Raw genomic sequence first — 26,310 nt, 5'->3', positions numbered from 1 at the left:
TTTGGGAGTTCCCTGGCAGTTCAGTGGTTAGGACTCAGTGTTTTCACTGCCATGGCCCTCGGTGCAATCCCTAGTTGGGGAACTAAGATCCCACAAGCCTTCCACAAGCCGCATGGTGTGGCCAAAAAAAAAAAATAGAACTTTGCCAGACTCCCCAAAAACTCCCCTCTCTGTGCCCCATCCCAATCCCAGCCCTCTCCCTCTCTCTCCCTAAAAGGTACCACTGTTCAGACTTTTTTTTTTTTTTTTGGCTGCACAGGCATGTGGGATCTTAGTTCCCTGACCAGGGGATTGAACCCACGCCCCTGCTATTGGAAGCGCAGAGACTTAACCACTGAGCTGCCAGGGAGGTCCCTATTCAGATTTTTATAGGAATAATTCCCTTGTGTTTCTTTATGTTTTTTTGTTCCACTGGAGTGCACATCTCTAGACACTGTCATTTATTCAGACCCATTTTTGTTTGTGGCCGTGCCACGTGGCATGTAGGATCCAGGATCTTAGTTCCCCAACCAGGGATCAAACCCATGCCCCCTGCAGTGGAAGCACGGAGTCCTAACCACTGAACTGCCAGGGAAGTCCCTATTCAGGCCCGTTTTTTAAAAAACCTTGATACCTGGGACTACCCTGGTGGCGCAGTGGTTAAGAATCTGCCTGCCAATGCAGGGGACACGGATTCGAGCCCTGGTCTGGGAAGATCCCACATGCTGCGGAGCAACTAAGCCCGTGCGCCAACACTGCTGAGCCTGAGCTCTGGAGCCCGCAAGCCACAACTACTGAGTCTGCGTGCCACAACTACTGAAGCCTGCACGCCTAGAGCCCGTGCTCCGCAACAGGAAAAGCCACCGCAATGAGAAGCCCGCGCACTGCAACGGAGAGTAGTCCCCGCTCGCCGCAACTAGAGAAAGCCCGTGTGCAGCAACAAAGACCCAATGCAGCCACAAATAAATAAAAAAATAAAGGTTTTAAAAAAAAAACCCTGCTGTATAAAAAATAAATAAAATAAAATACACGGCTTCCCTGGTGGTGCAGTGGTTGAGAGTCCGCCCGCCGATGCAGGGGACACGGGTTCGTGCCCCGGTCCGGGAAGATCCCACATGCCGTGGAGCGGCTGGGCCTGTGAGCCATGGCCGCTGAGCTTGCGCGTCCGGAGCCTGTGCTCCGCAACGGGAGAGGCCACAACAGTGAGAGGCCCGCGTACAGCAAAAAATAACAATAATAATAAAATAAAATACAAAAAAAAAAAAAAAGAAGTCCCACCTGAGCCGCTCTACCCTCCAAGGTCTGCGGTGGGGTCAGGCCTTGCCTCTCTGACCAGCATCATCTCTACTCCTCCCTCCAGCCCAGTACACCAGGCAAGTGGAATTCTGCTTCGTTTCCCAAAGGAGCCACACTCTCCCTTACCTCCAGGTCTTTGCTTCCGCTGTTCCTTCAACTGGAAACACTCTTCCCCTCACTTCCTCTGACTGAGCATGGCTGAGCCTTCAGGTCCTAGCAAATCTGTCCCTTCCACCCCACTAGATTGGGTGGGTATGTTTTAGTACCCTCACTTCTCCTAGGCTAACCTCATAAGTAACCTAGTAACTATAGCACTTATACCACTACATTAGCCTTGTCTGTTTTCTTATCTGTTTCCCCTTCCAGTCTGAGCTCCTAGAAGACAGGGACCCTGGCACAGGACCTGGCACATAGTAGGTGCTCAATAAACAGTGGTTGAATGCATGAATGAATGAGTGAATGAGTTGCACTTTACAAGTCACAAGGAGGCAAATCCAGGCCCAGTTTAAGACCTTACAGACAAGGAGAACTCTTCTAAGATGACACCCACCCACCCAGGGGTGAAGACGCAGAAAGAATTCCTACCTGGGATAGGGTCCATCTCGGAAAATGGGTCTCAGTTCTTGGAAAGTAAGAGAAACTTTTCTTCAAATGATCTTATTAGGAACCCCTAGATATAAGACAAATTCAAGGGGAGAAGCACTAGTTTCAGCATTGGCGAAGGCAGCAGCCCCACCTCTGGGCCTCCCCTTGACTCGAGCACTCCTCTGAACAGTGGCCTGTCATCTTCTCAAGTCGCTTTATCACAGCTGCCTTGTCTATGATTTTAGGAGGCCACAATACTGAGGACAGAAGTGTCCTAGCTGACACCCTAACTCTACCCTCTCCCTGAGGTGCCCCCAAGGGTTCATCCTGTCAGCTGACACAGATGCCCCCAGAAGCCCCCTTTCTACAAATGGCTCCTCTGGCCCTCCAAGGTCACTGGATTTCTGAAACAGTGTAGATCTGGGGGTCTTTGGGCAGAGCTAGGTACAGGAGCAGGCAGGGCTGCAGGCCTGCCTACTGGGGCACAGAGCCAAGGGCTTAGTCTCAGAATTGGATTATTCAAGGGAATTTGGAGCTCCCAGACACCCTAGCCTCTGGGACACGGGGATTACCCAGGCCTTTGTGTGGGGGGGGTGCCCGGGGGTGCCCACAGTCCTTCCCTGCAAGATCCGAGAGCACGAATCCTCCATCTACCTTCTGCTTCCAGCCTTTAGCCCACAGCACACCTGCCTCCCTCGTGTCTGGGATTTACAGCAGTGTTATTCAAATTGAGGTCCTGAGAACATCAAGCATGCCCTGGAACTTGTTAGAGATGCAAATTCACTGAATCTGAATCACTGGGTGGGGCCCAGGCCTGGGGGCGAGGCTAACAAACCCTCCAAGCGATTCTGATGAAAATACTCAAGTTTGAGAACCACTGGCTTGGAGAACATGGGTCCATCCCACACACCTGTCCGATTATGCCGCAAGCCTGTCAAAGATTCTGGGCGACTTCTACCCACAAACTTCTCCTTTGGATTCCTTCAGCCCTTGGCTTATAGAAATTAATTGCAATGATTACAATGGATCCTGTTTAATAATGCCACTTTGCACAATTTCACAGCCCCTGGAGGTGGGCAATGCAATACCCTGAGATCATTTACTGTGGACTTTATTATCCCCTTATTGCACATGAGGAAACTGAGGTTCAGAGAGGAGACGTGACTCGCCCAAAGTCACACAGCAAGTAAATCCAGGACCTAACGACTATACCATCCTGCTTCTCACTCAGCAGAGAGTCTGGCAGCTGATTCCATTCTAATACATTCGTGTCCTCACACACACTGCGATTTCCTCCAGGGCAAAAACCTCGTTATCACTTCCTCAGGGAAGCCTCTCCTGATCTCCCCAGAGAGTAGTCCAGGCCTCCTTATCCTACCCCACCAAAGGTCCCTGCATTTTTCCTTAAAAGCAGGATCACAGTTCGTAATCACATGTGGATGTGATTATCTCGACCAGTGTGAAATCGCCAGGGAGGCCGGAAGTGCGGCAGACCCTGCTAGATGCTTACCCAACCAATATCCAGTCTCCTTTCCTTATAGAACTTGACCTTGTTTGGGGTAGCAGCAAATCCAGCTACATCACTATATGCCCCAGTCTCCCTTTCAGTCAAAGGTGGAAGAGGCTGGGTGCCTAATGGGAACTCAGTACAAGTCAAGGGCAGGGAGGTTCACCCAGTTCTGAGCGCGCAGCTGGTACTCAGGAAACGCGTGTGTCATCTAACCAGGCTGGAGAAGCAAAGACCCCCCCCACGGCCGCCTTTCTCTTGGAAATATTTTTATTGGTTCTGAGATAACAGGGCTGAGGCGAGGGGGGGCGGGCACAGAGCTAAGGGGGGCGGCGAGAGGCTCTGCCCCGGGGGGCAGACATGCTGTGTGGGGCGCCCCCAGTCAGCAGCGGCTGGGTCTATGGCACTTGGCGCCCGGCCTGACTTCCGCCGGCCTGGCGCGGTGGCCTCCTCGTCGGCGGGCGCCCCCCTTTCCAGTTGCAGGAGTCGTGAGTCTTTCACAGTGCGGAGGGGCGGGGGTCCGGGGTGGGCACCTCCCCGGGGTGCAGGCAGGCCCCATCCGCCAGTACGTCCCGGGCTCTGGGCGGCGGCGGCGGCGGCGGCGGCGGGATGAGGCGAGCTCCGGCTCCTCTTCTCCCCGCCCGTGGAGCTTGGCAGTCCTGGAGGGGCCCTGGCGGCCTCAGCGGGACATCATCCGGACAAACTCTGCGGTGGGGTGCACAGGAGGGGGTGGGGAGAAAGCAGCAGTCAGGGCTCAGGACGCTGCCTCCAAACCTCCCTCGGATCGGTGGCCCCGTGTCTATTGCCGCGGCCCCTGACCGATGCTGGTCCCCAACGTCCACCCAGCATCTTCTTTTTTTTTTTTTGCCAGCGCCACACGGCATGCGGGATCTTAGTTCCCCCACCAGGGATCCAACCGCGCCCCCTGCAGTGGGAGCGCGGAATCCTAACCGCTGGACGGCCGGAGAATTTCCCCCATCCAGCATCTTCCAATCCACCTTCTACACAGCAGCTAGCAGGAGTTTTCTATCTGCGTATCTGACCCCTCTTAAACCTCTCATGGTCCCCACTGGATAACGTGCTGGATGCTGACACGACCCCAGGGCCTCCCTGTTCTGGCCCTAGCTGACATCTCCAGCCTCACCTGTCACCACTCACCTCCAACCACTAAGCTCTGACTCCACAGAGCTCCCTGTCAGCGCCTCAGGGGCAACCAACACACGCCCCTCCTGTTCACCTCTCAGCTTTCCTGCAGCCTATCCCTGCTCCCTTCTCTTTTAACTCGACTTCATTTTTTAGACCAGTTTTAGGTTCACAGCAAAATTGAGCAGAAAGTACAGATTTCCCATACGCTCCCTGCCTGCCATACACACGCACGGTCTCCTCCATCGTCAACATCCTGCAGCAGAGTAGGACGTTGGTTACAGTCAATAAAGCTACGCTGACACATTATCACCCCGAGTCCACGGTTACATTAAGATTCATCCTTGGTGTTGGACGTTCTGTGGGTTTGGACAAATGTAGAATGACATGTATCCCTATTGTACTATCATACAGAATAGTTTTATTGCTCTAAAAATTCTCGGTGTTCCCCGTCTTCATCCCTCCCTCTCCTCACAACCCCTGGCAACCACTGATCTTTTCACCGTCTCCGCAGTTTTGTCTTTTCCAGAATGTCATATCGTTGAAATCACAAACTATGTAGCCTTTTCAGACTGGCTGCTTTCACTTACTATGCATTTAAGGTTCTTCCGTGTCTTTTTATCACTTGATAGCTCATTTCTTTTTAACGCTGAATAATATTCCATTGTCTGGATATACCATAGTTAATTTATCCATTCACCTACTGAAGGACGTCTTGGTTGCTTCCACGTTTTGGCAATTATGAGTAAAACTACTATAAACAACAAATCTGTTTGCAGTTTTTTGTGCAGATATGTTTTCAATTCCTTTGGGTAAATATCTCTTCCTTCTTTTTCACCTGCTGGCTCCTACTTATCTCTTAAGGCTCTACTTACTTATAGCCTCCTCCAGGAAGTCTTCCCTAATCCCCCCTCCCAGCGTGGCAAAGGTGCCCCCACTGTGCCCCACAGCCTGCTGTACTTCCCCCAAACAGCATGGACCATACTGCTGGCTTCGGCTTTCCTCGCTGGTCTTGGGCTCCTCAAGGCAGGGATCAGGTCTTGGCACACACTAGGTGTACAACACACGCTGGTAGAATGAATGGGGGATGCTGGGCTTTCAGGGAAGAGCCGGCATCTGTGGGAGTCACTACCTGGACATGGGGTGACCTGAAATGTTCAGCTCTCGTGGTAGCAAAGCCTTCTCTCCATTGCCACACTCTCTTTGACCTTGAAGACCAGCTACTCCCCAGAAAAGGCCTCCCAGCCTTTGTGTTCTGGACATATTCACAGTCTTGCTCATGGTTATCTTGCCTTTCTGCTCAGAATGCACATTCCTGGAGTGCAGAATCAATGTTTTGCTGTTCTGTTTTTTTTTTTCCCGTATCCCATGGTGCCTCGGACGGTATCATGTACAGTGTAATGTATGTAGTGGTTGAGATTCCAGGCCTGAGTTTATGACCCAGCTCTGCCTCTTACCAGTTAGGAAGTTATATTACTTCTCTGAGCCTCAGTTTCCTCATCTATAACATGAGGTAATAATGTGCAGTCCCTAGAGTCATTATGAAAATTAAATGAGATAATATGTGTAAAGCTACTTACTACAGTGACTGGTATACAATAACTGTACAGTTATAGATGATCACTATTATAATTATTATTAGTTATTTTAAAAACACTTTTACTGAGCGTTCATTATGTGTCCGGTACTGAGTTCTGTGGGAATGACAGAGATAAAGAAAGCAGGGTTCCTCTTCTCCAAAAGTTCAGAGTCAAGCAGAGATATAACTAGCATTTAGGGGCCAGTGTGAAGAATGAGGGTGAGCCTGAAGTGCTGTGAAAGCCCAGAAAAGAGGAAGTTCTATCTGGGGAATGAGGAAAGCAGTGTTTGAGGGAGTGGCCCCACTGCTGGGTCTTGAATGATGAATAGAATTTAGGACCAGCGAAGAATAGGACAAAAGGCCTCCTGACAAAAAGAACAATGTATTCAAATGACAGCTTGTGAGGTTCATGGACCACCTATGGCTTTAAGGTGGAGTGTGAGTGAAGGAATGGTAGGAGCTGTGGCCAGAGAGGTGAGCTGTGGAGAGATTTTAGGGGGCCTGAGTGTCAGGTTGAGGAATGTGGTATTCAGAAAATACCTACGTGGATGGATGCAGGAGTAGGTGGACAGATAGATGGAGAGAGATGGATGGGGGCAGATGGACACAGGGATGGATGGATGGATGAGTACATGGATAGAGATGGGAAAATGACTGTACAGACTGATGGACAGATCAGTGGAAGTATGGGTAGAAATATAGGCAGATGAGTAGAGATATATAAATGTATGAATGAATGTTGAGAGCTAGAGATGCATGGATAGCTGGAGAGAGGTACATGGGTAGATGGATGCATGGATGAATGCATGGGTGAATGTAGAGAAGAATGAATAGGTGCGTGGATGGATAGATAAGGCCGTAGATAAATGGTTCTATGGATAATTGTTTATACATGGGTGAGTGGGTAAATAGGCACCTGGACAGATAAAGCGATAGATGGATGAAAAGATGGAAAGAGAGATATGGAAAGATGGACAGATTGTTGGATGGATGGACGGGTGTAGGGATGGAAGCAGATTAGAGGGGTGGCAGGATGGAAGGGTAGGGGGATGGGAAGTTGGAGTGCACTGATGATTGCATCATGGATACACACGTGGAGGGCTCTGTGGATGCCCACTACTGCCCTGGTTTCTCTTCCACTCTCAAAACCACTTCCACCTACCTTCAAAGTCCACTCGTCCATCCCCATTGAGGTCCACATCTCGGATAATTTCCTCTATGTCTCGGTGTCCCACCTGATGACCCAGGAGTTTCCTCATGGCCTCTCGTAACTCACTGGTACTTATCTCCCCATCACCATTGGTGTCAAACTAGAGAGGGCAGGAAGGAGGGAGGAGTAGCTACAACATGGAGACTGTTGGAAGCAGATCCCAAGGTTGAGCCCCTTCTCCAGCACCACTGTCCCGCCTTCCCCGGATCCCTTCTCTGTCCAAGCTCCTTCCCCTGGTCTGGGATCCAGAGCTCACATTTCCGTCCCAGGTTGGAATTCTAACAAACTCCCCGCCCCTGCCTGTCCACTGCCCATCACTCACCTCTCGGAAGGCATCTCGCAGTTCCTTTACTCCAATCATATCTGCCGTCTCCGCCAGGAGTTTAGGTCCCATTAGCTCCACAAAGTCATCAAAATCCACATGGCCACCCACTGGGGACAGAGGAACAGGCTGGATCATCCATCTAACCACTGCCCATCTGGGACTTCCCTGGCAGTCCAGTGGTTAAGACTCTGCACGTCCACTGCAGGGGGCACGGGTTCGATCCCTGGTCGGGGAACTAAGATCCCGCATGCCACGTGGCGCAGTCAATAAATAAATAAATATATATTTAAAAGAATAAAAATTTAACCACTGCCCATCTCCAACTAGGCAACTGAGGGAACTGCCAACCCTCCTTGACCTGCCCAGCTCCAGGCCCAGGGTATAAGCAAAGGCCAAATGAGGACAGAGAGGTGACCATGGACCGGGGATTGTCACAGAATGGCTCAGGGGAGTGGCTGGAGTTTGACTAAAGGAACAAGTCAGGAAGTTGACAGGGGTGGATACAGAGGGGAGAAAGAATTATTAGGTCACAGAGACAGGCAAAGAATTTCAGAGAAGGAGAGACAGAGACACACATGCAGAAAAGCAGAGAGAGAAGCAGAAGCCGTGGGCACCTGGCCCACCTGCCCCCACCTTTCCCTCGTTGTGCAAATAGAATTCACCTTCCAAGCGGCCCTCAGCGGGGAGAAATACAGGGGACCTGCCCCCTGGGGTCTGCTCACAGCACTTTCAGCCAGTGACTGAGTTTGGGGGATAAATACCCAGCTGAGAGGTAAGGGCTGGGGACAACTCCGAGGTGGGCCTGCTACGCCAGCTTCCCGAGCTCCCTGCAGAACTAGACTCCATCACCCACAGTGGCAGCTGCTCCAGCGCCTCCTGCCTTGGCTCCTCGTCTCCGCCCTCTCATCTCCCTACCCCCTACCGATGCCGTCCTGCCGCTACGGAGTAAACTACCGCACTCAAACCCCTGTCTCCTGGTCTGCTCCTGGGAGAATGAAAATGAAGACAGAGAAAAACATAATAATGGCATCCTCTGTTCACCTCTTACTGTGTGCCAGGTATTTGGCTGTTTTAAGTACGTCCAAAAAAGAAAAACAGACTCACAGATACAGAAACAAACTAGTGGTCACCAGTGGGGAGAGGGAAGTTGGAGGAGGGGTGAGATAGGGGCAGGGGATTAAGGGATGCCAACTACTATGTATAAAATAAATAAGCCACAAGGATATAGTATACAGCACAGGGAATAGAGCCAATATTTTATAATAACTTTAAATAGAGTACAATATATAAAAATTTTTGAATCACTATGTTGTACACCTGAGACTAATATAATATTGTAAATCAAGCATACTTCAATAAAAATAAAAAAGAAACTTCCAGAACAGGCAAATCTGCTTAGATAGAAAGTAGATTAGTGGTTGCCTAGGGCCGGGGAGGGACTTGGGGGTAATGGCAAAGCGACACAGGGTTTCTTTTGGGGGCCATGAAAATATTCTGAAATTGATTGTGGTAATGGTTGCACAACTTTAAACACACTAGAAGCCACTGAAGTGCACGCTTTAAGTGAGCCAGTTGTATGGTCTATGAATTATATCTCAATAAAGCTGTTACCAAAAATAAAAATAAAAAATAAATGAATAAATACACCATGAAAAAATAATAAAGAAATAAACATACCCCCAATTGACTTCCTGTGCTCTATTCCCTCTATCCCACCCCTCATTTTACAGGTGAGGAAATCGAGGCACAGAGAGAGTAGTTTGCCCCAGGTCACAGAGCTGGGAAGAGGTGGGCCGAGAACTTGAACCCAGGCAGAGGACAGCAAGGGCGAGGCTGGGGAGGGAAGGAGGTACCCGGTGGAGGGACTCACAGTTCATGTTGATCTGCTGAGACAGCTCAATGAGCTCCATCTCGGTAGGCATGTAGCCCATGGTGCGCATGCAGTTGCCCAGGTCCCGGCAGTTGATGTAGCCGTCCTTGTCTTTGTCAAACTCTCTGAAGGCCTCCCGGAGCTCTGGGGAAGCGAAGGGAGCGGGGGAGGGTTGGTTGTGGACGGTGGGGTGGGGGGTGGGGGGATGACCTGCAGAGTCTCTGGGGCAGAGGCAGCCCGAGGGTCTGCTGACTCTTGCATTCCTCCAACGCCTGGCTCCACAGATGATGCCTGGCTCTGCACCAGGCCCCGTTTGCAGGAGGCCGAGATATCTCTGCCTCTCTTCCCACCCACCTTCCTCTCCTCATCTTTCTGGATGGCTGAGCAGCCCTCTCCCCTAAGGGGCCAGTTCTTACCTTCAATCTCCTCTGGCCGCAGTGATCTGTCCTGAAACAAAAGAACATGTCCTATTAGCAGCTGCAAGGGGCCCAGAAGTCGTACATGGCCCAGCTGACGGCCGTCCCAGTGGCAGCAGGCACTGGGCGGGAGGTGATGGGGCAGCAGCGGAGGCGTGACTGGACCATGTCCTGGAGGGGAAAGGATGCAGCCCCACCTGTCCCACAGACATGGGAGATGCCCAGGGAAGTAGGAGCCCTCTCCAGCCTGGGTACAGAACCTCTGGGCCCCCAGCCCCTTATTCCAGACACAAGAACGTGTCAGCGAACAGAGCTGGTCTGGAGGCCAAAACCTGTAAATAAAACGGGGTTAGCGGGAGGTCACAACAGAAAGAAGAGGGCTCTACCCAAAGAAACCAGGAAAAGTAGGGGAGAAGAGGCCTGCAAAGCAATGGGAGAAGCGAGGGGCCGGGGGGGAAGTGGGGGCCCGGACAGGCACCCAAGAGGGAGGAACAGGAGGTGGAGGAAGAGCTGAGGGAGTGGAGGCAGGATGTGGCTGTGCCCTGATTCCTGGGCACCGCCCCACCTTCTCCAGTTGGACCCCCATCCTATACCTCGCCCTGTCACAGGACACAGCATAGGACCCTGGGGGCTGCCAGTGCCTCTGGCGGCTGCCAGGGTCCAAAGTGCATGTCTGCAACCTCAAACAGTGCCCAGCTCTCCTTGGGGAGTCAAGGAAGCCCTGGGACGAGGCATCTGAACAGATGGCAGAGAAGTCTCCAAAGAGCAGGCCCAGAGGAAGCAGGGGGCAGGCTCCGGCTGGTGAGGTGTCAGTCGCCCCAGGCCTGCCCAGGAGGGAGACAGACTGGCATGAAATGGATGCGGTGCCCAGATGGACATGCTTAGCAGGCTCCAAAACTGGTCCACGGGGCTCATCCTCTCCATATGTCACAGCTCTCTGCCTTTGGGCAGGGAGAACACGGGGCAGGGTGTGCCCGCCCTGAGGAAGTGCACACCAGGTGTGGGCACACCGATTGCAAACACAGACACACGGGTGTGCCACAGCGAGCGGACCACAGCGAGCATGAGGCATCTCAGCTGTGCACATAGGCTGTTCTAGCCAGTAGGGCCAGGGCGGGTGAGAGGCTGCTGCCCACCTGCTCCAAACCGGCCCCAGGGCAAGGGACCCCAGTGCTGGAAAATCTGAGAATCTTCTAGAAAGGGGCTGCTGAGCAACATTTTGTGGGACCGCCAGCTGCGCAGGAAGGACCCGGCTCTCAGAAGTGGCCGTACGTGGTAGGACAGTGCTGAGAGCGTACGTGAGCCTGGAACGAGTAGGCTGCAGGCTACCAGGTCCTGCTAGCGGCATTTTTAGCTGAAGGTAGGACTCACCTGAAGGTGTCTGTTTCTGTGAAATAATCGTAAGGACTTCCACTTTAAAAACCTGTCACTGTTCACAGGGAGGGGTTGTCACGCCCTCTAATACCTACCTAATCCTACCTCTATCACCCACTAGCTGCTCCGAGTCAGACTGGGATCTTGGGTGACCAAAAAGAATGTCTTTTACGATGCCCGGGACCCCCAGTAAGTGAAAGTGTCAGCGACTATATGCATGCACTCACACGTGCAGAGTATGCTCACTGGGACAAGTGACACAACCTTTCCCACCCTGCAGGCCTCAAGTAGCCTCTCACATCTCCAGGACCCAGCTCTGCAGCCCCCACCCTACTTCTTATAAACCCAGAGCCAGGGAGCAAAAAAGCTGGGTACCCCTTGGCAGTGTGCCCGTGGCCGGAGCTGGTCCAACTGAGTCCTGCTGGCCGGTCCCTGAATCATACACTCCCCAGGGCAGAGTGGCGTGAGGATGTGTAGTAGAGCCGGGGATGCCCACCGATGGGGCAGAGAAACCATGAGCACCGATTTGGGGGGTCAGGTGGGAATGGAGCCCACCACACCTCTCACTCCTCAACTTAAGCAGTCGAGGGATGACCTTGGCCTCTAGAGTCAGATGGACTCAAGGGCAAAGCCCAGATCTGCTGCTTCCTAGATGTAGGATCTTGGGCAGGTCCCTTCAACTGTGTGCGCCACAGTCTCCTCATCTGTAAAATGGGTTAATACCAATACTCACCTTACACGGCCTTTGTGAGCATCTGTGAGGCAAGATGCGTAAAGTGTTTAACAGGTGGCATTTAAATCTACTGATGTTTGAATCTGTAACATCACTATTAATACCCTCCTCTCTGTGACTGTTCAGATACCCATGGGAGGCCGTCCAAAGCAGTGGCCACATGTGACTATTTAAATTGGAATCAAAGAAAATTAATAATTCACTTCCTCAGTTGTACTAGCCACATTTCAAGGGCTCGGTGGCCACAGGTGGCTAGTGGCTACTGTAGAGGGAGGGCAGCGCAGATTGGACAGTGTTTCCACAGAAAGTTCTACTGGATGGTGCCGCGTATTCAGTACTGTTGTTCAGAGCACAGGAGGTCTTTGAGTCAGTATCCCTGAATCTGAATCCCACCTCTATCACCCACCAGATGTTACCTTGAGCATGTTACCTCTCCAACTCAGTTTCCCCATCTGTAAAATGGGGAGGATAATAGCACCTACCTCTTGGAGTTGCTCTGAGGCTTAAGAGAGGTGATGAGCCAACGCACTTAGCACAGTGCCTGGTACATAGTAAGTGCTTAAAAAAAAAAACAAAAACACCCAAGCAATATTAGCTGCTATCATTTCTTGCTGGTGGATGTGGACTCACCAGGGCTTTGCAGCCATCAGTGGGAAACTTTGGGGGTCAGATTCACAAGTTGCGGGTTTGAGGTGTATCCGTTGGGGGACGCACACTGCTGAGTACAGAGCCCCCTCTTCTTCCCAGCACCTCTTTCCTCACGCCCTGTGAAGCCAAGTCGAGCGCGGCTCCACCGGGGCCAACTTACGTACAGGCTGCCTGTTCTCCGCGAAGCCCTTACGCAGGAAAATGCAGGCTGGGCCCAGCAGGTTGTGCATGACGGCGCAGTTCTGGGCCAGCATCAGGAGCGGTCCGGGGAGCTCGCCGCTGGCCGCCAGCCCCTCCTCACTCGTCTGCACCACCGTATAGCTGGTCTCCTCCTGGCGCATCTTCAGCCAGCACCAAGCAAATACAAAAGAGAGGCGGGGCATCACCTCTCTGCCCAGCTGGGTCCTCCTGGCCCCAGCCTGGCTCCTGGTCCTAGAAGGGGCCCTTCCCAAGAGCAGGCCTTGCGAGGCAAACAGCAGGGTGCAGAGAGCCCTCAGGATGCTCTGGGGCAGGCATCAAACTGGTCCAACAGGTGGAGTCCCCAGTCCTTGGCCAAAACGGATGCTCCAGGGAGAGCTGGGTCTGATACACTCTGTGTGGCCCATGTGCAGACACAAACACACATACACACACACGTGCACAGAACCACACACTCGTGTGCATGCAGAAGCTCAGAGAGAGAAGCAGGCAGAGGGAGGCTTCTGTTCATTCAGGGAATAATGTCCTTTCCCAAGATGCTCCCAATGTCCCAGCGCAATTCCCGGGGCTAAGCTCCCCGACTGACCTCTGACCCTACCCCCACTGGAACCCACTGGAAGGCAGTGAGAACCATCAGAACTGGTGACACAAAGAGCAGAGGCTCAGCTAGCCTGAGAGACCGGAGGCTGCAGACACAGGTGCCGCAGTGAACAGAGATGAAGCAGGCAGGTGTGAGAGGCGGGGCCTGGGGCAAAACGGATGCTGTGTGTCCCCTTTGAAGGGACAGCGTTATGTAACTCCAGCCCTGTGTTGCCAGATCTTCTGATTTAAAGCACCAGGTGGGCTAAACAAAGCACATCTGTGGGTCAGATTCCACCTAGTGTGTGGCCTCGAGACTAGACGCTCTCTACCACCAGCAATTCTCCTCGTCCCTCCCGCCTTCACTGGCACCCTGCCCAGCCCAGCCTGCAGGACCTCTAGAGGCTGAGGCAGGGGCCCTCTCTGCTGGCGGAATATAGCTGGGCTCCCAGGCCACGGCCAGCCCACCCTCTTCCCTGATGTTTCCCATGCAGTTATAAAAAGTCAACACTGCCCACAGACTGTCCCCTTAGGGCAACAGCGGCAGCCAGACACAATATTCTCTTCCACCCCAGCCTCCCGGCCAGGATGCCCAGCACCGCCCCCCCCAGAATCCAGGTGAGGGCAGTCTGCCTTCGGCCCTGAGCTTGATGCCTCCCCGCCCCCCGGCGTGGGGATTTGGAGCCAAACCTTCCAAGGAAAGACAGAGTGGTGGAAACTTAGAGGGCTGTCTTTGTCCAAGAACGCCAGAGCTGCATGCCCTGCCCATCCATCCTGCTGTACCTGCTTTCTAACAGTTTCCTCCAGCTCAAGGAAGGCCACGCCCAGGAGGAGATCCCACGACCTAACAGGTAGCCTGTCCTCCTAGGCGGACAAGCAGAGCAACCTCCCCCATCTCACCCTGTCCTCGTGGTCCTCCTCCCCGGAGCCCCACACTGTGGAGCTATAGTCTAGACTCTCTTCCAACTTCCTAAGCCTCTTCCAGGCCTACAGATGAAGGAGCAATATTCTGGCTCCTCAAAGGGAAAGCAGCAACTCAGACCCGAGGTGCAGGACCTCAGTCCAAGGCCTGAGTCCAGTGAGTGCAAAAAAGTGTCACCTTAGGTAATCTTAGAACTTGAGGGGTGTCAGACATGACCAGGGTCCATTCTGGTTTGATGACCAGGAGAGGTTCAGAGCCTCGGCCACACTCGCATAGGCTTCGGGGACATGTCTCGAGCCAGGGCAGGACCAGAGAGACCTTCATGACAGAGGGAGCCCAGGAGTCGACCGTGGCTTAACCCCAGGAAACAATCTCGGGAGATGTTGGTAGAGAATCAGCCTTTTCGTTTCTGGCTGATTCTCACTCACTTGGCTTGGATGAGCACACCCAGAAGGAGGCAGCAGGCAGCACAGAATTCCGAGAGGAACTTGAGTATAACTGGCTTTGGACTCAAACAGTCTTGGGGACAAATTCTGGCTTGCCGCTTGCTTGCTATGTGACCTTTGGCAGGTCATTTGACCTCTCTGGGCTCTGGTTTCTTTCTCTGTCCAGTGGGTACGATCAGGGCAACTCACAGAATTCTGTGAGAGGTAAATGGGCTATTGCACAGTGCCTAGAGCAGCGTAAGGGCTGACTCTGTGGGGTTGCCATGGTGATGACAATGATGATGACAACGATGATGACAATGATGATGATGATGCAACTTAAGGGGTGCTGGATGCCAGAAGGCATTTACATCTGGCTGCAGAAGAAGTGGGAGAATATTTGCCAATCAAGAAAGAAGTGAGAAGGACAGAGAAACATTTGCTCCTACGAAGGAGGAACCAGTGATGGCTGGGAAATTTCCACTGCAGCTCTTGATCTTAACCCTGCCTGGCACCAAGTTGCCCCAGGACGCTTCTGTTCTTCCCTGGCCAGTGATAGTACCTGACAGCCCAGTCCTGCCCTGCTCAGAGCCTGGAGGAGACCTCCTCTTTCCATTACCAATTCCCAGCTACTACTTAGGAAGCCAAGTGGGCAGCGGCCCACAGGCTGACAATGTTTCCTGGCACTGAGGGGACGTCTCCTGAGTGTGGCAGGGCAACAGGAGGGGCTGGCACGACTCATGACCTAACAGCTCTCTAACAACACAAGCTCGCCAAGCACAAGCTCCTTCTCACTGAAGGTATTCAAGGAGAAGTTGAGTGAGGAAGCACTTGGTGAGGTGGGCGAGAGCATTGCCCAGGGAGTGGGAATTTGGGCTAAGATGACCTGTAAGGTCAGGTTCGTTAATCTATGAATAACATCTCTGACAGCAGGAAAAAGAGAGAGGCAGCCTCTCACAGAGGCAAAAATAAAAACAAAATACCAGATTGGGATTGACATATATATACTAATATGTATAAAATAGATAACTAATAAGAACCTTCTGTATAAAAAAATAAATAAAATTCAAAAGAAACAAAAAACAACCCACAAAAAATACCACCTCTGGATTTACACAGACCAGGGTTTACATCTCAGCTCTGCTTCTGGTTGGCTGTGGGATCTTAGTAACGCTCTTATCTCTGAGTCCAGCTCCTTTCTCTAGAAAATAGCCAAGAGAACTACTGGGTGGAAAAGAGCAAATGAGATAACAGGTGTTGGAGATCTTGCAGATATTCAGGAAGAAGCAATGATTACTATTATACAAATACATGAAATTGAATGCAATACGTTTTATGATCTTCTGCCCTACTCCATGGATGCAAAACCTCTCCTATTTCCCTTTTTACTTCCATCCCCCTTCTCAGAAAACCCAGAGTGGAAAAGCTAATAACACTAGCTAACATTTACTGAGTACTATATTCCAGGCAGCGTTCCCAGCTCTTTCCTTGGCCCCCAAAATCACCTTGGGAGGTAGATGTTAGTATTTCCACTTGATGGACAAAGGAACTGAGACCCAGAGAGGTCAAGTAACTTATCCAAGGTCATATGGCTAGAAAGAGGAGACCTGAGAAGTCTGACTCTTAAGCCCTCTGCTGTATAAGGGAAGATGGGTTGGGTAGGACAGAAGGACAATACTTGTTCTTTAGTTTACCTCTTGAAACTCTGGACAGAACCCAGGGAAAGGGCCTTCGCCCTGTGGTCCTCTAAACTAATTCAGATCCGTTTCTGCTTCTCTGCAACAGTGTGGAGGCCACCTCTGATGCAAAAGACTCTCCTTTAAGATGACAGATGATTGGGGGGTGTGTGCACAGAAGAAACAGTCAACCCTCAGAAGGATCCAAGGAACAGTGAAGATTAAAAGGAATTTGATGTGAGCAGCTTAGCTAAATGAGGAAGATGATGAGCAGAAAAGCCTGAAATGTCCTAAATTGAGAGGCTGTCAAACTAACAGAGGAGATAGAATGGGGCTGGGGGTAGAGAAGCCATTAGCTAACCTGAGACCTTGGGTTAGTTACTTAACCTGAGTGGCAATCAAGTTCCTCATCTGGTAAATAAAATAATTTGGAGGAAAACATCCCTCACATTACTTCTTCCTTTAAGTAATATCTATGAGTTTCTTCTATGGCCTGACTACAGAGGACCAGAGATACAGGCAGAGCCCACTTAAAGCAAGACCTTACAGATATAAGCCCAGGTTTGCAGGAAAGATGCTTTGGAGGTGATTATTTGCTTTCCTAAAAGGATTCTTGCAAAAGGCTATTACCGTGGTGTGTAAGCAATACATCCACTACAGAAAGCAACTTACAGATGCCTTTGCTGTACACTCTGTTTCTCGATGGAAACAACCCTGGGGCCCCAAACCAGTCTGGTTCTAGCTGTGAGTCTTTGACCTGACTCAAGAATTATCAAGGGTAGAAGGGGACACCTGGCTTGGTTCCTCTCAGGAGCAAGACGATCTACTTCAAAACCCACAACTCTGAAGGCTTAGAGACCACCAGAGAGGCTCAGAGACGCTCAAAGGAGATGAATGAGCCCCCATCCTAATGCCGGGAAGGAACCAGCAGCAGCAGGGTCAAAGCCCAGCTCAACCCTCTTCTGATCCTGTTGGCTCCAAGGGGGGGGGGGGGTCTGTCCACTCACATCCTAAAGATCCACGCTTTTCATGGAGCTATGTGGCTTCTTTCCTAAATCTTGCACAAATTCCCAAACACGGCGCCCCATGCAGCTTAAAGTCCCAACTTCAGCTCAGAGCCTGGGACATAGAAAACTGTGATAGGAGGGAATCTGGAGGTAGAAACAGGGAAGCAGCTCTAGACAGAACCCACGGGAAGGGTAGCAAGTTTCAGATGCCCACCCTCTCTGCCCCCAACTTCTGGGGCAGAGGGCAAGATGCTCCAATCCCCCACCCCAGGCTTTGGGCCCTGATCACTCCAGAAACATACCTTCCTTGAGAGATTTCTCAGTGGAGACTTGACACAGTTGCCCATCCTAAGCTGAGGCAGCCCCTCTCAGGATCCCCGGGTCCATGAAGGAGGCTCCTGGGGGCTAAGAGACCTTAGTCTGGGTCCCCACCAACCCTAGCCTCCCTCTGCCTGCGCCGTCTTCCTCCAAGACCGATCTGAGTCCTCTCTCTTGCGCGCGTGCTCTCTCACTTGTCTGCCTGCTCCTGTTCCCAGATTTTTTTTTTTTTTTTTTTTTTTTTTTGTAGATTGTGTGTGTTCATGTGTGTGGGTTTAACTTTCTGGACACTTTCTTAAGGAGACGAAGGTAGGAGGGGAGAGTGCAGGCATAGAGGAAATCGCCCGGAGAGCTGACGGCAAAGGGCAGCCGAGCTGGAGAAGGCTGCCGGATCATCTACATCAGATTACAGCTGAGGCCTCTCCCCAGTCCATTCCCCTTCCCTCGGCCCCTCCTCTCTGGCTGTCAAATCTGCAGAGAGATTGCCTCGGGGAGGGGAGCCCAGAACGGCAGCTGCAGCTAGGAATTAGGCCAGCAGACCCAGAAGGGGAAGCAGGCTAGTTTGGGCCCCCAAAAGCCAGGGTGCCTCCCAGCTTCCAACCTTATGTGGGCATTCACACACACACACACACACACACACACACACACACACACACACACACACACACACACACGCGCGCGCGCGCGCGCGCTCAGGGACAAACACGCATCTTAATCACCCCCGCCATCGCAGCTGGATTGAGAGCAGACAGCTCCAGTGAGGCCCTGGGAGATCTTGTGACGAGTCTCCATCACGCTCCATTTTTCACACTTGCCTCCTCACCGAAACGGGATGAGGCTCCAGGGCTGGAAGCACAGCTGAGCCGACGCAGCTCCTTCGGCTCCCTTCACTGTGCGCGCGCTCTCCGACCCAAGGGAAATCAAGAGCCGGCCCTGAGGGGGTCCTGATGGAGGCAGTGCTGGCACGGCGGGCGGCCGTGAGCGAGCGAGGGCGACAAAACTCCTAATCCTCTGCCTGATCCCCATAGAGGATCTTTCACCGGTTTCCTTGGGGGTGCAGAGAGGCCGCCCTTTGCAAAGCGGTCTTCAAGTTCCCATGAATGAAACTTTTTAGGTAACTGGCACGTCCTCGTCCCTCCAGCTTCCAGCTTTGATGTGAATTCATCTCAAGCCTCAGATGTCACCTCTGTGACCTACAGCCCCAGCCAGACGACCCAGGAGAGGAAATGTCCCCGTTTCCCTGCACCCGGCTTTTCCCAGCAGGGGGCACCAGAGCTAGGCTGGGAAGCCGAGCTCTTCCCAGGCCCTGAAGCAAAACCCTTTACACGCAAGGCTGAGAGTTTCAGTCCAGAGGGGCTCCTCTCGCAGGAATTTTTGTCCAGTTTTGGGTGGCTGGTCAGAGCTCCCGTTAGGGGAAGATGGGTGGGGACGCTGCCCAGAAGGTGCCACAGGCCAGCTCCCAGGGAGCTGGGGAGGGAGGTCCCTGGATAGCTTTTGAGGACCGTGGCGCTGACGACGATGGAATGGTTTATTTTAGTCGGGGAGTCTCTCAGTAGCCTGGTTCCGGCCTCTGGAGGCCAGAAGGAGGAGCCTGGGTGGGGCTAGGGGGGCGCTGTTGACACTTAAAAGGGCAGGAAAGGGGGTGAAGATGCTGCCGGGGAGCTGGTATGGGAAGAGCAAACAAAAATGCCTTCTTCAAAGACCTGTTCCTCGGAAACAGAGCCTGAAGGCAGGGTCGTGGGAAGAGCAACGGACTCAGATGGATGGGAAGGATCTGGAGGTCTGGGGCTGAGTCCTGGCTCACATGGCAGCTCACATGGCAGCCCTCAGTTCCCTCGCCTGGTGATACGGTGCGTGCGGGGAAAGTGCGTGGCACAGGACAGGTACTGGATAAGGAATTATTAAAACGGAAGAAGGAAGTATCATTTGTCCCATGTGCTTGGCTCTGGGAAAGTTGTGGGAACGAGATACACACGGTCCCTGCTTTCAGGGAGCTCACATTCTGGCAAGCGGGCAGGAGATATTAAAGGGCTATCAACATACTTAATCTCAGTTCAGGTAAATGCTATGAAGGAGAAACACAAACACTCTGAGAATGTGAGACAGGGATCTGACTTAGTGTGGAGGGATCAGGAAAGACTTGTAGACAAAATGTAGAACACTGCCCATCTGCAGACTCTTTTGAAAAGCTAGGTCTCACCGCAGACCCCAGAGGGGAGATGAGTTAGGCTCCGGGTACAAATCCAATCGTATGAACTAAATGGGTGGATACGTGAAAAGGCAGCACAGTGTGAAGCAGGGGTTCTGAATGCTGGCTGCAGACTAGAATCATTAGGGACCTTCCCCAGAGATGCTGATGGAGTAGGTGTAAGTGAGCCCCGGACGCTGGTGTTGTTTAATACTCCAGGTAATTCTAACCCACAGCCAGTGTTGAGAACCACTGATCTAGAGGTAAAGAGCTCAGCATACAGAGTCAGACAGACCTGCGTTCAAATCTTGCCCACCTGCCTAGCAACCACGTGACCTTGAGGACTTCTTAATCTTTCTGAGCCTCAGTTTCTGAGGCTGGGTACTCTAATAAGGCTTCCTTCATAGGACTCTTGTGAGGAGTTAATAATACATGCAAAGGGCTTGGCACAGTTCCAGGCACATAGAAGGTGCCCCTTCCCCTGCCCGGTGGCGACGTTGGTCCTAAAGGGTCCAGCAGGGCCTCCATTCACTCAGCAGGGCACCCACAGGCTCAGACCTGGTGGTTCCTGCCCCCCGCAGGCCAGTGCAGAGCACAGCACACATTTGTCGACCTTGGGATACGCCTCTGTCCTTAGAGACAAGGAGACCAGGAGACAGCAAAACCAGGCCCTTGTGGAAAAGTCCACGCACTTGGAAGAAATCCCATCCTTTAGCGAAGAGGGTGCTGACACCAGCTTGAGGCTTAAGGGCAGCCAGGGATTCAGGATTCCAACCCAGAGCTTGCTTAATCTATTTTAGGTTGAGCAGATGGGGTGTGTGGTGGTTCTGTGTGACAGGAGTAACTACTGATCTTGAGGAGGCAGATGGCTTGACCTTTGGCAGAAAATTTCAGAGGGCTGAATGGTGGGGGCTTCCCTAAGGAGTAAAGCACATCCCACGGCCCCGCCTCCCCATCAGTATGCACTGTGGCAGCAGCCCCTGGGCCTCCAGAAGCCACGCTTAGAGTTCTGGAATGGAATAATAGGATCAGAGGGATGAGAAGGATAAACCCATTGCTGATTATTCCTGATTAGGAGGGAGGCTGGCTTTGGGCCCTGATCAGTCCTATCACCAGCATTTGAACTTGGATGGCAGCCCAGTGTTAAGACACTTGGGGAAAGCTGGGTCGTAACCTGAGAAGTGCTTTGTGGATGCTTCTGACAAATAGGAAACGCGCTTCTGTGACTTTCCACCGGCCAGTATGGTGTGGCACTGGCAGGTTGTTTGGAGACAGACACACCACATCACAGTCCTGCCATTTACTTACACTGTGACCTTTGGACAAGCCACTTCCCCTTTCTTGAACCTGTTTCCTTGTCTCTAAAATGGGGCAAGATAATGCTAAGTTTCATAGGTTGCTATGAAGATAAGATAATGAGAAGACACTTTGTCCACTGTTTACTGGGCTCTAGACAGAGGTTGAAAGTGCCAATGTTGCTTCTGCAAAACCTACAAACTGACACCGAGTGATTCCTATCATCTACGATTGATCTCAACCACAAACTGACCTTCTCTTCCCCTTCCCCAGGACCCAGAGAAAGGCCACAGGGACTCCCAGCCATCTCAGAGAACAGTAGGGAGTGACTTGTCTGGGCAGGAGTAAGTAATATACACAAGCCATCATTCTAGGCACACAGGCCTAGTGCACTTGAATCCGTTAGGATCCGAACCATATGGTCCCTCTCCCTCATCTAAGCTATAGGAACCAAGAAACTGAAGTGCAGAGGCTGGAGATTCATTCACTCACGCATTAAATACCTTGACCCTCTTAGGTACAAAGCAGTTTGGGAATTGGGCTAGCCTACTCAAATCAGAAGAGAGGTCTCTATAGTTAAAGAAAGGGGATGGGACAGAGCTATGGTTTTTTTCCTCTTTGCCTCATCTACAAGAGGTGTTTCTTCCCAAATTTAGGGTAAGGAACAGAAAGACTATTCTTAAAATAGTTTTCCAAGACCCAGTGCCAAGAGTTGCCCCCAAGTCATGCCTGTCCTGAGTTAATTTTTGATACCACATCTTCTCTCTAGGCAGCTGGGTGGCTCGTCCTTAGCTGGCTACAAAGAGGGTACTAGAGGAGGTCCTTTGTCATTCAGCTCCTTTTTTTGTTTTTTTAAAATTTATTTAATTTATTTATTTTGGCTGCATTGGGTCTTCATTGCTGCGTGCGGGCTTTCCCTAGTTGCAGCGAGCGGGGGCTACTCTTCGTTGCAGTGCGCAGGCTTCTCATTGTGGTGGCCTCTCTTTGTTGCGGAGCATGGGCTCTAGGCACGCGGGCTTCAGTAGTTGTGGCATGTGGGCTCAGTAGTTGTGGCGCATGGGCTTAGTTGCTCCGCGGCATGTGGGATCCTCCCAGACCAGGGCTCGAACCCGTGTCCCCTGCATTGGCAGGCGGATTCTTAACCACTGCGCCACCAGGGAAGTCCCTGAGTTCCTTCTTTTAATGGCCTTCCTCACTTGGCTCAGAGACAGCTTTCAAACTACCTGACGCAGGCCCTCGTTCTGACAATTACTCTATTAATAATAGTATTAATGAAGCCTGTGCCCTTTTCCAGCACTCACTCTGAGCCAGCCCATTTGACATCCTTAATCTTGTATAACCCTCATAAGAGCTCTGCAAGGTAGTTTTTTGTCAATCTCATTTCTGGATGAAGAAACCCAGACCAGAGAGAGAAAATAACAGGCCCAAGGTCACAGCAATAGGAAGTAACATTGCTGGGACTGGAACCTGCAGCTCTATCTCCTAAGCCACCATTCCATGCCTTAGCCTCAAAATCACACCGTCTCCCTGCAGGCAGTAAGGATGCTCTGTTAGGTCACTGGAAGAACCCTAATTCCTGTTCCCCCTAATGAAAGAGTCCATCTTGGTACCTTCAGTGTCACTTTGGCCCCTGGCCCTCCCTGACTCTATTACAAATGGAAAGAATTTCTGACACAGTCCTTGGTAGTTAATCAACAACAACAACAATAATAATAGCTAACATCCATAGACCCTTGCTCTGGGCCAAGCTCTGTGCATATCTCCATATCCCCTTTTATTCCCCCCGAAAACCCATTGAGATACTATGATTATCCCTATTTTGCAGATAAAGAAACATAGGCTTACTGAGGTCAAACGATTCACTGAAGGTTAAAAAAAAAAAGGAACTTGGGAGACATGAAAAATGTACTTCCCCAGGGCTATATTTTGCCCAAGGCAGATCCTATCGGAAAGTTTCTATATTCAGAATCTCATTTCCCTTCTCTTGGTCCTGACCCTGTCTCTAAGGACAGAAATCTCAATGCAAAGAGAAGGGACGGAAAGCCTAATTCTTGCAGGAGACTGGAGACTCTGACACAAAGTCCCAGGCCGGGTTTTGTTGCTGTTGCTGTTGCTGGAGCAGATGCCTTAGAGCCGTCAGCAGGAAGGCTAGACGGGATGTGCCCAGCTTTAAAGACAAAGCCTGCAGCTCCAGGGGCAAGAGCTTCCAGAGGGAGCTAGTAAATATTTGATGGGACCTTCCAGTTCTTCCTGACTCAGGTGACCCTGGTGACATTTCAGAACACAGAACTGGAAAACAGCCTTCATTTTATGACTGAGGAAGTAGAAGCAGAAAAGCACATGAGCTGAAATGCTCTGAGCTCACAAAGGGCCCAGGCAGGCAACTCCTGCAAGACTGCAAAGAAAGGACCCTTTTTCCAGAAACGAAGTCAGATCACCGGCAAACTAAATAACCAGAGTGTGTGATCCTGGGCCAATGACCTACCCTTCCAAACTGCTAGATTGTAAGCTCCAAAGTAGCCAGAACCCTGGCTATCCTGTCCACTTCCGTCTCCATAGTGCCCAGCAAATGCCTGGGCAAAGTAGGCGATCAAAATATATTTGATAAATGGATAGTTGTCACCAATTCAATGACACAGTGTCCCTTTTGCAATCCAGACCACTCCTGCCCTAACACCTGACACCCCCTCACTAATACAGAAGCCACTGCAGTCAACTCTTCAACATAACACTGCACTAACTTTCACAGCTCTGCATTCAAATCTCTACTCTGGAGAACCGTTTCCAGATAACTTGGCTAACGAGGGCTCCTGGCAGGAACAAAGCCACACTGCTGCCCTATCACGCCACCACAGCAGCCCCGTGCAACCCGAGTCTACGTGCAGCTGCCTTCATGTCAGCTGCCTTCATGCCTCCACCGGCATCAGCCACTGCAGAGTAGTATTTTGAAAAGGAATGTGCAGATCTGAAACAAAACACGCACGGCCTCCTTGGAGCATGGGCTCTAGGCAGCATGGCAAGCCAGGAGCTTGAAACGGCTTCTTTACGCTACATCCTAGCACAGAAACGCACAGGCCCCACCTTCGCCCACACAGCACGCGACACTCTGATCAGACCCGTGTTACACCCCTCCTCGGCTGCTGCAGAACTGTGTCCATGCTGTGCCAACGAGTTTGACTTAATTATGGACTCAGAACTAGAGGAAATCCTGGCTTTGCTCAGGAGTTCACAGGTTCCTGTCTGCTGAGCCTCTCTCCCCAGCAGCACAGCCCCTAACTGTAGACCTGGATTATGACCACGGGGCCATTTTTAAAGGGCAGATGCCCAGCTGCTTGGGGTTCTTGAGAGAAAAGAAACAAAACGAGCCACTCATGACCCCTTAGTGACCTTTCTGACCCTAGAATACACACTAACTCAGACTAGGGGTCTCTAGGTGTTATTCCATGTCCCACAACTCGACAACTGCCCACTACCGTCTTAATGCCATCCCTAGATGACAACCTCTTTAAAATATCCCCAAAGTTCCAGTTTGAGCCATAGCTCTGTACATCCCTCCATGACTACCCAGACACTCCTCTTTTCTCATATTTTTACCTTTCCTAACTTTTCCCAGGTCTTTGGGGCCACCACAGGCAATGGCTAGGGTCCCTCATCCCCAAGCAAGGCTGTGTACCCCGAGGTCCCCACTCTTGATCCCCAGACTCCATGCCCATTGCTCTCTTGGGTCGCTCATTGGCCGTCTTGGCCAGAGGCCGGAGGAGTGGGTTTGGTGCCACCTGCTCGGAGCACCCCTCCTTGACCCCTGCAAATTTCCAGGCGGTTTGTGGAGGTCGCTCCCCGTCCAGGACTGGCCCATTCCGGCAAGTGGAGGGAGGCTAGGCGGTGGGGCCTCGCCCTGAAGACGCCCGGAGCGTGGACAGCGCACAGGGTGCTGAATCAGGCACGGGGGAGGAGGCGCGCGGGCTAGGGCGCCGGGCGGCGGGAGGACCAGAGGAGCGTGACCCGGGGACCCGCGGGCAGCGGGAGGAGGGCTGTGGGCGCGCAGCCGCGGCAGGGTCCCGAGCGCCTCTCCAGGGAGCGGGCGGGAGGCGCGGCCCTTACCTGGCCGAAGGCGGAGCTGAGCATGGGGCGCAGCTGGTGGAGGAACGGGTCTGCCTCGGACGCGGCGGCTGGAGCTGAGTCCCCGCGACCCGGGGCTCGCAGAGAGCCCCGGAGGCCGAGCGCCGGGGACAGCCCCCGTTCCTCCCCATCCCGCCCGCGGGCCGGCGGCAGCGGCGACGGCGGCGAAGGTCGGGACGCCGCGGCCGGCGGCGCCTCCCGGGGCCTGCAGTGCGCCTGGGGGAGCCCGCGCCGGCTCCCCCGCGCGCCCTCCTCTCGCGGCGCCGGCCGGCACAGGGGCCTCCGCGAACTGGGGTCCCCGGACGGCGGCGGCGTGCCCGGGCAGGGGCCGGGCAGCCGGCGGCTGGACAGCACTGGCTCCCGGACAGGGCCGTGGCGGGCAGCCCGGCTGCCCCCGCTCGCCGCCGCCGCCTTCAGCAGCGACGTCTTGGACTCGCTTTTAGCGATGTGCGAGCTCATCGCGGCGGGGCCCGCGCTCGCATGGCCCGGCGGGGGCGGCGCGGTGCGGCGCGGCGCTGGGCCCCCGGCGGGCAGAGAGCGGGGCGCCCGGCGGGAGCCGAGCCCGAGGACGCGCTGGAGGCGGGCGCCGTCCCCCGGCCGCTTAAATGCGGCCCCGTCGCCGCCGCCCATGTGACAGCGCAGCCTCTACGCCTGGAGCCCCGAGCTCCCCGGCGGCTGGCGGTGCGAATCTGGGGGGGCCGCCGGCTGTCCCAGAAGAGCCCACCCCCGGCTCCCCGGCGGCCCAGGTACCGCCGCGCCCCGCCCCTTGCCCCGCCCCGCGCTCGAGGAGCCCCGCTTCCCGGCGGCCCCTGGCGGCTGAGGGGGCGCTGCGGCGCGTAGCCGGGAGCGCCGGGAGAGCGAGGGAAGGGGCTTGGCGAAGGGCCCCAAAGATGCCCAGACCTTGGTGGCGCCGGCAG

At 52.9% G+C, this 26,310-nt stretch overlaps 1 protein-coding gene across 2 annotated transcripts; it reads right to left on the bottom strand.

Annotated features, from left to right (window-relative positions):
* Nucleotides 1-3,630: 3,630 nt before the first annotated feature.
* On the bottom strand, nucleotides 3,631-26,023 carry CABP1 (calcium binding protein 1). 2 transcript variants are annotated; one of them, XM_019950125.3, is made up of 6 exons: nucleotides 25,376-26,023; nucleotides 9,911-9,941; nucleotides 9,495-9,638; nucleotides 7,622-7,731; nucleotides 7,252-7,399; nucleotides 3,631-4,072 (listed from the first exon to the last, which is right to left on the bottom strand). In XM_019950125.3, the coding sequence occupies exons 1-6, from the start codon at nucleotides 26,021-26,023 to the stop codon at nucleotides 4,047-4,049; spliced, it is 1,107 nt and encodes a 368-aa protein (XP_019805684.2). In that variant the 3' UTR covers nucleotides 3,631-4,046. The 2 variants fall into 2 exon arrangements, with proteins under 2 accessions (XP_019805684.2, XP_033692940.2); XM_033837049.2 differs by lacking the exon at nucleotides 25,376-26,023 and adding an exon at nucleotides 12,830-14,796.
* Between the last annotated feature and the right edge of the window lie 287 nt (nucleotides 26,024-26,310).

The sequence above is a fragment of the Tursiops truncatus genome, chromosome 13 (assembly GCF_011762595.2).
Source record: "Tursiops truncatus isolate mTurTru1 chromosome 13, mTurTru1.mat.Y, whole genome shotgun sequence".
In the NCBI taxonomy this organism is placed as follows: Eukaryota; Metazoa; Chordata; class Mammalia; order Artiodactyla; family Delphinidae; genus Tursiops; species Tursiops truncatus.
The sequence above is the reverse complement of the archived record's forward strand: the minus strand, read 5'-3'. Positions and strand labels throughout refer to the sequence as shown.

Coding starts and splice junctions, on each gene's coding strand:
- CABP1 (XM_019950125.3), bottom strand. CDS start 26,023: ATGGGCGGCGGCGACGGGGCCGCATTTAAGCGGCCGGGGGACGGCGCC. Junction 7,732..9,494: donor TCAGCAGATCAACATGAACT/GTGAGTCCCTCC, acceptor CTCTGTCCCCAG/TGGGTGGCCATGTGGATTTT. Junction 7,400..7,621: donor TGCGAGATGCCTTCCGAGAG/GTGAGTGATGGG, acceptor TGCCCTCTCTAG/TTTGACACCAATGGTGATGG.